The sequence below is a fragment of the Schistocerca americana genome, chromosome 5 (genome assembly GCF_021461395.2).
Source record: "Schistocerca americana isolate TAMUIC-IGC-003095 chromosome 5, iqSchAmer2.1, whole genome shotgun sequence".
NCBI classification, from domain to species: Eukaryota; Metazoa; Arthropoda; class Insecta; order Orthoptera; family Acrididae; genus Schistocerca; species Schistocerca americana.
In genome coordinates, this window is record NC_060123.1 from 349,580,281 (window position 1) to 349,593,683 (window position 13,403).

General features: G+C 36.1%; 1 protein-coding gene across 2 annotated transcripts in view; it reads left to right on the plus strand.

Annotated features, from left to right (window-relative positions):
* The first annotated feature begins 1,917 nt into the window (after positions 1 to 1,917).
* LOC124615439 (rho-associated protein kinase 2) overlaps positions 1,918 to 13,403 on the plus strand; it is a 209,116-nt gene continuing 197,630 nt past the window's right edge. For both annotated transcript variants that reach the window (XM_047143326.1, XM_047143327.1), the window contains exons 1-4: positions 1,918 to 2,445; positions 11,634 to 11,739; positions 11,951 to 12,032; positions 13,079 to 13,179. In XM_047143326.1, coding sequence (XP_046999282.1) covers positions 11,641 to 11,739; positions 11,951 to 12,032; positions 13,079 to 13,179 — 282 coding nt within the window. In that variant the 5' untranslated portion in view covers positions 1,918 to 2,445; positions 11,634 to 11,640. The remainder of the gene's footprint in view (positions 2,446 to 11,633; positions 11,740 to 11,950; positions 12,033 to 13,078; positions 13,180 to 13,403) is intronic.

Below are 13,403 nucleotides of genomic sequence, written 5' to 3' on the forward strand. Positions count from 1 at the left end.
ATTCCACTGCACTGTTGACTGAACTACTGCTGTCAGAGTTGAGGCATAGGATGCCTCGATGGTTTCTCGTAGCTCACTCAGTGTAGCTCGTTTCTGTTGATAAACTCCATTTTTCAATGTCCCTCTCAGGTTATTAGTTAAGAGATGTAAGGTCTGAAGACCGTGGTGGTACTCAACAGCTCCTCTTTGACCTATCCATCGATGAGATAGATTTTTATACAAGTAGGCTCTGACATCTCTTCGGTAGTGAGGCAGGGCACCATCTTGTTGTAGGCAAAATCTTTCATTACCAAAACATCTCTGAGATGGCAGATAAAATCGATGTTTGCAGCATATGAAGATACATCCCTCTAATTGGGGTAACTTCAAAGAGGAATGAATCAATCAAACCACGTGATGACACACCACACCACGCATCATGTAGATCAACATGTTTTTCCATGTGAACACGACGATTTTCAGGAGGATAGTATACGCAGTTGTGGCATTTTACAGTACCGTTCGGTTTGAATTGTGCCTCATAAGACCAGATAACCATTCCTACAAACTGTTCATCTTCCTGAAACATGCCTTCAAGCCACTCGCAGTAATCCATCCTTCGATCTGTGTCGTCCTCGTTCATAGTGTGCATCGATATTGCAGTGTACACTGTCCACTTCGCAGTCTTCAGAATCTGTTGTACACTTTCACATTCACCCTGCTTGACAGATTTTTGAGGTTCTAATAAAATTTTGCAACACAGCAGCGTTGGAAGCTCGACTTGTTGATATTTTTTGGTCTGCCAGACCTGAACAGTACCGTTGGCTTCAAATTTATCTCGAATATGATAAATTGTTGTACATGTTGGTGGCTGGTTTCCGTACACAGTATGCCATTGCCATTGTACCTACATCACGTTGTTGTACTTCCAGTACCACTTCAATAGTGCCTTGCGTTGCTCAAATGACGATATTGCTTCAGTCATTGGTGGACTGTCATCTGCTAGAAAACGCGTGCCGAGATCTGTTGAGAAAGCAGTGAACTACGCTACCTCACGAAATTGCGACATGTCATTTTGTTACGAAGAGTGTCTACATTTTTCTGTACCTCCTCTGTATATGTATGTATGGTCCAGAAGACATGGAGTTTATAACTGCAATACAATTGTAAATACACAGAATGGCATGTTGTCTTTCCTGAATAATCTAACTATGCCGAGACAGCAATCAATATTTTATTTTTTACTCTGACGTTCACATTCTACGAGCACCTGACGACCCAGTAATACATAGTGAACGATTGACTGACTATTGTAGTATCTGTACTGTATCACAGCAACATGATATTCCATTATTTTCTCTTTCCTTATGAACATTGTTTCCACTCTTTAACTAAACCTTTTTAATTTTTGTGTGACACTGAATGACATAAATCATAACACGACGATAAAACATAGAGTTAAAGATTATCATTCGTATACAAGCCGAGATTTACTACCAACATTTAGAAACAAGAACACTATGATCGCATTATTTGTAAACAAATACTTGCGATTGTAGGCTTTTGTGATTTTCAAATATTGAGAAAATTTGTATCACTGATCACTTCAAAGGGACCATGTCACTTCTCATCAAGACTTCTTGTCCTTAAGCAAATGTTCTCTGATTTCCTGTCAGCATGTTTCACTGTCTGTTTATTTGGACTACAGCGAAGATAAACTACGCAGTGACAGATGTTTTTCTTTCATTATCTTGATATCTCTCATATACTGTACATGTAGTTCCTTTTTCTGAGAGCTATGTGAAAACGAGGCCAGGGCACAATGACGCTGGTCACGACCTGCTTCGACACGCCTTTGGTAGGCTAGAGTTTCATCTTTGCAGATTCCGTTTGGGAAGCAAAGATCGAAATAATTTACATCTTTGGTAAACGGAAAAAAAGATACTTGGAAAATGAATTTATTTTTATGTATGACATTTTGCTGTTGTTTAATGTATCAATGTTGTAGCACAGACAGTTATGGAAAGTGAAATTGTGGCGAACCTTCGTTATGTAGTTCTGTTTGGAATGGAGGATCGTACGAAGTTACACAAGATTTTTATTGTGTTACGACGAGAACAGCTGTCATTTTTGTAATGACGGTTGTGGGCAGGAGCAGTTATTTTGTTTCAAGAACGGACAGTTACTTTCGAGACGTTAGTTTATTTTCCAGGTGCCAGTGGTTTGTGACTTACTGTGATCGATGTCAAGTATGCAGTTCTTAAAATAAGGTGTGATGTTTTTTAGTGAAGTGTTTAGTGTAGAATGAATGTTATTGAGGTTATGACGCTGAGAAGGCGCATGAAATCAGTAAAACGAAAGAACAGCGAAAGACAGCAGTGCATGTCTTGGATAACACCCTGCAACCAGCGACAAGTGGTGTAAGAAAAGGCTCTTTATTTATGAAAGGAACGACAGCTGTTTAAGGTTAGTGTTGAAGCACAAAACTTCGGAAATTTTGCACATTTTATGTTTTGTATCAGCAGCAGCATTTCTTCCGTATGATAGATTGTAAATTTGTTTACCGATACATTTACGTTGGAGATAGAGAAATGTTGCGGACAAGCACGAGCTATATGTTAACTTATACGTTGTGCGTCTAATTTTTCCAGCGCAGTTAACACAGAGATGTTTTACTAAACACAGACGCTCATTCCGTTTTGTATATCACGACGGCTTGAAACGAATGCAATATAAAAGTAGTAGTGTTCCATGGATGAGATTTGGCGAACGTCCTGTAGGGCCTCTACGTTGGAGGGGAGAATAATACACGATGGTTACTGCGTATATCTCTTACTTTTTGCCCTGTGTTAATCAGATTGTATTTTCCCGTCTGCAGTTAACCAGCAGCTCTATCCTCCTACCATCCATGTGTAATTTTATTATGCCTTAAGCGTTTTCACAAACTGCTTATGAAAGACCGCAGCAGTGTTAAAGCCTGGAACTTAAACCTCATTTGCTGTTGTTCACTATTGGCTATTTATAAATCCTAGTGTGTGTTTATGATTTGAAGTTGTAGTCAAATATTGCATTGTATTCCCAAGATATTGTGTGGTTATATTTCGAAACTAAAATTTTAAGTGTACTTGTATTCCTTTTCCGTCTTGATGTCTGTCTGTTTGCAGTGTCGGGCAGTCAGAATGGTCAAAAGTGAAGCACTATTCGGTTCCAGAGTTTGTTGTAGGCCCAATAACTTAGCGATCCTTGAAAATCAAGAAAATATTTCTGTGGGTAGGAGACATCAAATCAGCCTGTCTTTCAGATTACATTATCCTTAACTACATGACTGGGCTTGTGTTTAAGCCAAGAAGAAAGCAAGGTCTTTCTTAAAGAATTTGGCACTAATTATGCTAAATAAATCTAGATCTTTTATTTAAATTTTGTTGAATTAACAGCTTTAAAAATTATAAATCATAGAAGGTGAAATGTTTATAACTATAAATTACGCTAAACCTCAGGCTGCAAAACTGGCAATAAGATTGCACTTACCAGTAATTTTGCGCTGACACTTCTGAAGAAATTTCATGCATGTTTTTCAGGGTTTTAGCCAAGAGGCAAGTATTTTTTTTGATAATCCAGATTTCCTGTGTATAGCTCTGTACATGTTTAATAATGTCCCCCATGTCATTTGAATAGGTCTAAAGAAATTAATATTGAGAGGTTTAAATAGGTTTTTTTGGAGTTGGTGGCATGGTAGTAAATTCTGTATCATAAACACTACAGAGGCCAAGAACTACTTGACTGTTGTAAGATAGGAAACATAGGAAACCGTCTGTAAAAGAACTTAAATACCTTCCAGACACTTGACATGTTGGAGGGAAGATGAATTCAAACCATTTTGTAAATGTTGCCATATCAATCCAGATATGTTCAGTATAACTATTGGACATCAGCATGACAGTATGGTTAGTTGCAGTAAGGACAGCCTTTGGGGCCATTTAGTATTGTGAACTTTTGAATATGCTCATCTCTGTATGTCACATAGGGAGGGATCAGATAACCAGCAGCTGTCCCACAAATTGTGATTTATTTATTTATTTGTTTATGTTTATTCTTTGGTCACTGTGTTGAGTGATATTGGGTACATCAATACACTTTCAGTTGCTCAATTACAAATTGAGCACACACATAATTTTAAAATAGACCAATAATAATTAATGAAAACATAACCAGATAAAAAATTTGTTACTAATCTAATTCACTGGATGTGGTCACCCAGTTTCACATTCTGCTGCGATAATTCACTGTTGTTGAAACATATGAACAATGTCATATCAATGTTTCATTGACACAGTATATGTAGTGCGTTTCTGACTTGAACTCATTTAATTATTATTTGGTCCTGTTGATTACATGTTGTAAAAAAAATAAATAAAAATGTACTAATAATACTGGGCAAGCCAAATGAAATAATACAGTATTCTGTGAACATTTTATATATCATGTATATAGCCTATGATTTTACTTTTATCCTATGAGCGATGGGTTGCATGTAATCTAACAACCAGCAGTTTACTGACCAGTGTAAGTTTTATGGATGGTTAATATAGTAGAATGAATGAAAGTACACATTGTAGAATAATGACATAAATGAATTTCATTTTATGATCATCTTTTAAGTTAAAATACAAAATTGTGACTTCATGACAAAAGTAAAAGTATCACATTTTTTCTTTTAAAAGTGTTTGTACCCAACTGGTTTCTGCTATTCTTTCAGTATAAGATGCCTTTAAGACTTCATTTATTTTATAAAAAGTTTATTCCATAAGGAATGGTTTTAGTTCCCTTTTGAATACCTGTACGCTTTTAATTGGAGGAGCTTTTCTTCAAAAGTTGATAAATGCTCAATTGTTAAAGATTTAGGTTTTTGCCTGTACAAATCAAGCTTGTTGACATGCATGTCGTGTTGAAATGGTTTTGTCAAAAGCAGATGTTTGCTGCTGTTGTAGGTAAACACAAACTGTGCTCTCCTTCTGATGGACCTGAAGGAAGAGTAACAGTTTAGGACTTCATTGTCAGTGATAATGGGAAAGAGTTGCCTGTAACAGTGTTACTCAATGTAATTCGTACTGTGAACTTTGCAACTAGGTTATGTAAAAGCTGTAGATGCTCTGAGACTGCTATTTATAATATCTTTGTAGACAAATTTAGGGAAACAATGTTACAAAACCAGTAGTAAATTGGTCATTTGATCATGACATGCAGCATGTTATGTTAAATGTTGAAACTTGTCAGGATATAAAATCTATTAAAGATGAGTACAGGAGGATGATAAATCAGTCAGAAATCGAGAATTTTTTAAGATAACTCATACACATGAAGGGGATAGGTGGTGACAATACTTCTGACTGAAATGGAAAATAGAAGAACATTAATTAATAAAGTTACTTTCACATTTGAAAATAGTTGCCTGCTAAAGGTAACTCAAATCAAACATAAGTCTAAAAATAAATCATGGATTACACAAGGAATAAGCCTATTGTACGGGACGAAAAGAAAACTATCTATTATCTAGAAACAGCTCTGATGTTATCATTGTAATGCATTACAAAGACAACTGCAAAATATTGACACAAGTAATCCAGAAATCTAAGCAGCCTCATTATGAGAAAAAGATAATTACATTGGGCAACATAATAAAAACCTTGTGGGGTATAGTGAAAACAGAGACAAGTGGGACCTGAAAGGGAGAGGAACAGATAGCTTTAAAAATAAATGAGGCATTGGTAATAAGTGCATGTAGTGTTACAGACCTCTTAAACAAGTAGGCCTACTTTGTTTCTGTTACTGGCAGCCTGGGGTTTTCAGGTTCAGTAAACAGTGCAATGGAATGTTTGAGACCAATGTCTTGTAACTAACTTAAGTGAAATGGAAATGACACTCACTTCTCCCAAAGAAGTAGCATCCATGATAAAGTCCTTAAAATCAAAATGGATTCAAGTGGTTATGATAGCTTATCAACAAAGTTAGTCAAACAGTGTTCATGTGAGTTGAGTTCTATCTTAAGTTATTTGTGTAATCAATCTCTTATCAGCAGAACATTTCCAGACTGGTTAAAATATGTTGAAGCTAAGCCTCTTTACAAGAAGGGGGATAGAGAAATGGCATCAAACATCCCTTTTGCTGGATTTTTCAAAAATATATGAAAAGGTTGTATTCAAGTGTCTTCTTAAGCATCTGACTCCAAATAATATGTTGCCAAAGTCACAGTTTGGGTTCCTTAAGGATTCCAATACAGAGAATGCTATTTACACATACAGTGAGAATTTACTTAATTCATTAGATAATAAATTAGTCTATTGGCATTTTCTGTGTCTTGTCAAAAGCCTTTGACTGTGTGAATCACAGCATTCTGTTAAGGGGACATGCTCATGAAAATGACTAAAAATTTGAAAAAAGTTTTCTTGATCCATAGAAAAGAGCATTTCATGCTGATATAAAAAATGTATAGTTTATGGGCATTATCATTTTCCGTTCGTTCTAAAATTGAGGTTGAACATAATGTTGCACAGGGGCGAACGCCCACCTGTCAGTTTGAATTGCGTCAGAATATGTGATGCATTATTTTGTTCTTCCATTTTTTCCATTGTTAGTTACGGATCATTAACACAGGTGTATTATAGAAGGCAGTGACTCCTGGAACCAAAGTACAGACATGTCTAGAAGTCTATGGTTCGAATGTAAACAAAGATCTGAGAATATACAATTTCGGAATTTCATACGCGTGTGGTTTTGTAGTTATTGTGTTTTGTTTCTGTGTGTGTGTTTCCTGTGTTACAAATGCAAAGAGTAAAGAAATTTAGCCCCAAACAAAAGTTTCGCAGCAACCAGTTCCAAACACAACCAAATAATACACATCAGTTGCCTCAATAGTCGCCCATGGAAACTGTGTCTACAGGCAGTGCTTCTGGGCATAAACTTTCGGTTTCTGAATGTGTAATAACAAGCCTAGTAGTATTGTGAGCAGCAATAACGACGGAAATGTTATTGTGAACCTAAGTATGCTGTCAAGACTTTTGAAGAGTGTTGTGAAATGTGAGTACTGCAATTGTGAAGATAGTATTGACATTTCTGAGGACATTTCAGCAAGGAAGGGTCTTTCAAGTTGGTTAGTGATTGCCTGTAACTCGTGTAAGATGCACAGTGATACTACGACATTGCCAGTAACTGATAGTCGACATTATGGTGTAAATGTTTAGCTTGCGTATGCAATGCGATGTATTGGAAGGGGAAGGCGAGCTGCCCAGACCGTTTATGCAGTGATGGATTTGCCTCCACCTCCACTGAGGGTTGACAGATACAATGAATTAATACATAAGGCTTTATGTGCTGTAGGTGAACATCAGTGAATAGAGCAGCAGAAGAAGCAGTAGCCTTGTCTGAGAATACAGACATTGTAACAGCATTTGCTCAATCTATGCAGAAGAGAGCTCATACTTCTCTGAATGGAGTTGTAACTGCTACATTTATTGAAACGTATTTCAAGTAAATTTATTAACACCCATGTTTGTGTAAAGAACATTGATGGCCCAAGTGAAAACATGGAAACGAAGGAGATCTAAACAGTTTTAGAAGATCGGAGGTCAGTTGTGGTGTGAGGTATGTAGGCTACCTTGAGGATGGAGACTGTAAAGAACACACTACTGTTGTTAATGACAGACCATATGGGGAAACTCTGATAGAAAAGCTTGAATGTCTTGGTCATGTACAAAAAAGAACGGGAGCTTGGCTGAGAAAATTATGTAAAGATTCCAGCGGAAAAAAACTCTTAGACGGAAAAAAACATAGGTGGTCCAGATCGTCTTACAAAAAGTGAAATTGATTCTTTGACTCAGTATTATGGACTAGCAATAAGGAGAAATGTAGGAGATTTGGAAAATATGGGCTGTGCTATTTGGGCAACATGGTTTCACATTGTGTCAACAGATGAAATCCCACAGCATGGTTTGTGTCCAAAGTGTTCAAGTACTGGTTGAGCAGTGCTACGGGCTTACAATATAACCACAAGTATTCCTTACCATTTGCTGTAATGGAGGCAATTAGGCCGATATATAGGGATCTGGCAAATTAAAATCTACTTAGGAAATGTACGCATGGTCTCTCAGAATGCAAATGAAAGCTTCAACAGCTATAAATGGGAGAGAATGCCCAAAACTGTATTTGTTGGTCTGACAGTGCGGAAGATTGGTGTAATGGATGCAATAATAACATTCAGTGATGGTGCAATTTCAAGAATCAGTGTTATGAAGTAATCTAATATCCAGATTGGAATATGGCTTCAGCTCAAACTGCTATTGATAAACAACTTAAACAGAGACAGCTGCAGAAGCTGCTTCTGCTACCAAGGAGTCAAGGATAAAGAAAAGAATGAAGAGAGAGAGTATGGAGGATAAGGAAACAGGACAACTGGAGTAGGCTGCTTGACTGTTCTAAACGAGCATATTAGTAAGTTATAAAACTGTAAATCTTCTTTTGTGATTTACCGAAAACTTGAATTTTCATAATTCAGGTACACTTTTCTTCTAAATGACTGAAGTTAAACTCACAAACATTGGCACAGATATTTAGAATATCCTCCACTACCTCCCTTGCCTATTATTTCCTGAAAAATTTATAACATGATGATGATGTCGGTGATATTTGAGTTACATTTTTAAATATTTTTGTTGTTGTAAAAGAAATTACTTGTCTTTTTCACAGATCATCATCGGGGGAGAAAATTGGAGGCATAAAAAACTTAGGCCTATGTAATGTCTGTACTCTGACTCTTTTTCCAAACTGTGCAGCCAGTGGTTCCAAAGAAAATGGTACCACAGTGAAATAGTGTTCCGTTTTTTATACTATTATAAATATTGTTGTCAGTACCAAAATATAATAATTATCTCAATGATTTTTTGAGAAAAGCTTTGACTAATGGTCCTAATTGTGTGTAAGAATTTTGAGCTCTCTCTCATTTATAGATCAGTTGCACTATGATGATGAAGATAATGCTAAAAATGCTGCCTGTTCAGGGTCATGTCCCCTTAAGTAAATTAGAATTTTATGGTGTCACTGGCAGTGCTGCTGAGTGCTTCAAGTCTTTGCTAACAGGAAACAAACTGTGACATTGCGAAATGTCTGTGGAGTAATCAGTCGATCTTCATCTGATTGGTAATTAATTATATGTGATGTTTCTTGAGGCTCCATTTTAGGTCTGTTGCTTTTTGTTGTGTACATTAATAACCTCTCATATATTACATTGCCATATGATAATTTTGTTTGCAAACACCAACATTACAGTAAACAGCAGGTCAAGTACAGATTTAGAAATGACCTCTAATCAAACTTCCACTTACATTAATAAATAGTTTAAAATTAATTCACCGTCATCAGACTTTGGAAAGACCCACTGTATTCGGAACCTGTAAGAGATTAGCGTGCAGCACATGTATAATGTATGAAGACGTGTAGATAGAAGAGGTTGACAGTGACAACTTGATAACAAATTCACTTGTGAAGTGCATACCACAGAATAGCTGAAATGCCCAAACAAGTCTGTATTTGCAATGCAAATGATGTCAGTTGTAGGAGAGAGAAATATTAAAAAACTTGCATCCATACTTTGCTTACTTTCATTCTATTAAGTCATATGGGATCATATTCGGGGGTAACTCGTCAAACCAAGCGAAAGTTTTTAGAGGGCAAAAGCGTGTAATAAGACACATTTGTTGTGTTAGTTCAACAACATCATATAGAAGCCTGTTCAAGGAAATGAATATTCTAACCACTGCTTCTCAGTATATTTATTCCTTATTGAAATTTGTTGCAAATAATGTGTCTCTATTTCCAACCAATAGCTCAATATGTAATATCCATACTAGACATAAGAGCAATATACATTGAGACTTAAAATCAATTACCTTTCTCCAAAAAGGGGTCCACATTTTCAGTAAATTGCCATCAACCATTAAAAATTTGGTTTCATGTAAAGCACAGTTAAACCAGAATTTGAAACACTTTTTGGTAGGCAACATCTTCTACTGTATAGATGAATGTCTTAACAGGGACTGTTAGACCAACTTAAGTAAAAATGTCTATTAGATTTCAGTTTCGACAGCACTTGGTCACAACAGTCAACATTAGGCATTTTCCATGTTTTATTCTGACAGTGTGTGAATTCTGTAAAAATTAGCAGTTCCAGTTTATTGTAGTGTTTTCACATATCTTGATAATCTTCTGACAAATGATCAGGGAAGTGAGAGACAGCAGTATGCAATTGCACTGCCAACATAATAGAGTCTTTAAATAGTAAAATATCACAAATAGGAATTTTCTGTGATTTGTCCAAAGCATTTAGTTGTGTGAACCATATTACGTTACAGAAATTACAATTCTATGGTATAAATGGAACAGCATATGAATGGTTTAAGTCATATTTACAGAACAGGAAGCAAAAAGTTTCTGTATATGGTTTAAGTGATTTAAGGAAGTTTCCCTCTTCATCTAACTGGTATGAAATTACATTAGATATTCCACAGGTTTTGACCATGGTTCCCCTTCTGTTCTTGATATATGTGAATGACCTCCCTTCTTATCTGAAATAAGAAGCTAAATTGACACTGTTTGCTGATGATACAAGCATCATTATTAATCCAGTAAAAGAAGCTGCAATAGAAAATGATGCAAATAATGTCTTTGGAATGGGCTTGCTGTAAACTTTGAAAAAAAAAACACAATACACTCAATTTTCTACTGCAAGGAATACAGTTCGTTCAATAAATATAACACATTGGCAGAAGTCAGTAGCCAAGGTAGAGCAAACTAAGCTATTATAACAACAAAAACAATCAGTTATTAATAAAATTATTTAACTGAATAGACAAAAAAATCTACTCACCAAGCGGCTGCAGAACACACACATATAAGACTGTTGTGATTGGCAAGGTTTCGGAGCCAGTGTCTCCTCCTTCAGGCAGAAAGGTTGAAGAGAAAGGAAGAAGGGTGAAGGAAAAGGACTGGAGAGGTCTAGGAAAAGGGGGGGTAGATTTTGGGAAAGTCACCCAGAACCGCAGGTCAGGGGAGACATACCATATGGGCTTCTCATCCCGTATGGTGTAAGTCTCCCTTGACCTGCGGTTCTGGGTGACTTTCCCAAAATCTACCCATTTTCCTAGACCTCTCCAATCCTTTTCCTTCACCCTTCATCCTCCCCCTTCAGCCCTTCTGCCTGAAGAAGGAGCCACTGGCTCTGAAAGCTTGCCAATCGCAACAGTCTTAATGTGTGTGTTCTGCAGCCGCTTGGTGAGTAGATAATGTGAATGCCAAATAAAGCTTGTTATGACAGAACGGCCTGTAATTTAGCCTAATGTTTACATTCGTCCCGTATTTAAACACACTTTGGCATATTTAACAGGTTTTTTGTCTCAAAACTAAAACCAAAGTTAAGTTCAGAGATGTATATACAATAACGGACAAGCCTCTGATGAATATTTTGATGCATATTACGTACATATACTGACAGTATCTATATAAACTAGTTTGTGGCTCTAATTATATTTTGATACATGGTCTTAGTGTAAGATGCTGTAATTTGCGAAAATGTGATCTGTGAACTCGTGCTTCACTTCATATTTTAGCACTACAATGGACTGTATACAAGATGAAGATCGCAAACGACGACTGCGTCAGTTGGAAGAGGAGATTCAAGATCCTCGTAGTGTTGCAAATGTTGACTGCTTGTTGGTAAGTTTAATTCTTCAAGCCTTCTGTTAAACTCTGATGCCTGATTCTCACTCCTAATCCTTTATTAAGAAGGTCTACATACAGTCACCCCTTGTGCCTAAATTACTTCTGTACTACTTCTTAAGTTTCTTGCTACCTTTCATTCCAATTTCTGTTTCTTTCCATTTTGCTTTACACAGTTTCTTTCATGTTTACATTGATTTAATTTCAGGATACAGTTCAGGCCTTAGTTTCGGACTGTGATCACCCAGCTGTTAAACGAATGAAAAATATAGAAGCATATATGAATAGATGTGAGTAATATTTTGATGTAATTTCTGTTTTTTATTGCTGAGTTTTAAACTTTTCAAGCATAAAATACATTTGGTAATGAGTGAGTGAGCATATCAGTGATGTTTGTTAATTTAATAAGTTTAATAAAATGTAAAAATAATTGCATGGATTCACTGTTCCATCAGTTTGTGGTAGAATGTTTTGTTCATTATGAATGAAGCACACAACACTGATGTAATATTCTACAATATTTATTATTTGTTACAGGAACCAATTTTTGGCTGTTCTGCCATCATCAGTTATACTTAGCTTTGTACCTGATGATGGTGTAACAGCTGAAAACTGGTTCATGCAACAAATAATAAATATTGTAGAACATTACACCAGTGTTGCGTGTATTTCATTCATAATGTACATAAGTGACAGCAGGCTGGACAGTGGCAATTGTCATGACTGTCATGGAATATAAGCCAGTAGAGGTTTGGGACAGAAACTGTTGGCGAGGTGTTGAATATTGTTAAGTTGTAATTCACACATGCAGAACTAAATTTGGAGATTGAAGGTTTTAGGGAAGGAAAATTATGAGAAATTGCTACACAATGCTGGAAAAATTTAAGTTCTTTGTGCACATTTAAAGAATTTCCAGCTTTCATTCATAGTCAGTTGTGAACCTTACGAATTTGTGTCTCAAATTGTGCATATGTTGTTATTCGGTCGTGTCTCTTGTTCCTTTATTGGATTTCTCATTTCTTTTCCTACCAGCTAATTCTTGTAGAGAAGTAAGATATCGACAGTTTCCTGTTGAGATCTGTCATTGTTTTGTCTGTAGCTATTGATCAGCTGCTGTGTATTGTGGTATTATGTTTTAGGGCAGTTAGATTGATTCATTCCATTGTTTTGTGTGTTGATTTGTTTATTTACATGTTAGGCAGAAAATACTACCTCCTTCGCTACAGGTTGTGTCGATTACATTTTAAGCAACAATGGAAATATACTTTAACATTGTATTTGCTATTTAGTTATCTGCTTAATAATTGTAATTTTTGTGTAATTTTGATACTTCTAGATGATTCTGTGGCAGCCACTATTTGTAGGTTACGTATGAAGACAGATGACTTTTCTCTTATTAAAGTCATTGGTAGAGGAGCCTTTGGTGAAGTCCAGTTGGTAAGAACAATGCATTTTATAAAAATTGAACTTCATATGCTGTGTATTCTAATTTACAGAGTTTAAAATGTTCGTGACAGACGAAATATGTGAATGTTATTACTTAATCTTTTATATTAATTAGAATCATGCATACATGATTAGTGATGCCTGTGATACACAGTTTGGAGGGTTCTTTTTTTGTATTCAGTGAAGAACAGGTACTTATCCATTGCTCACATAAT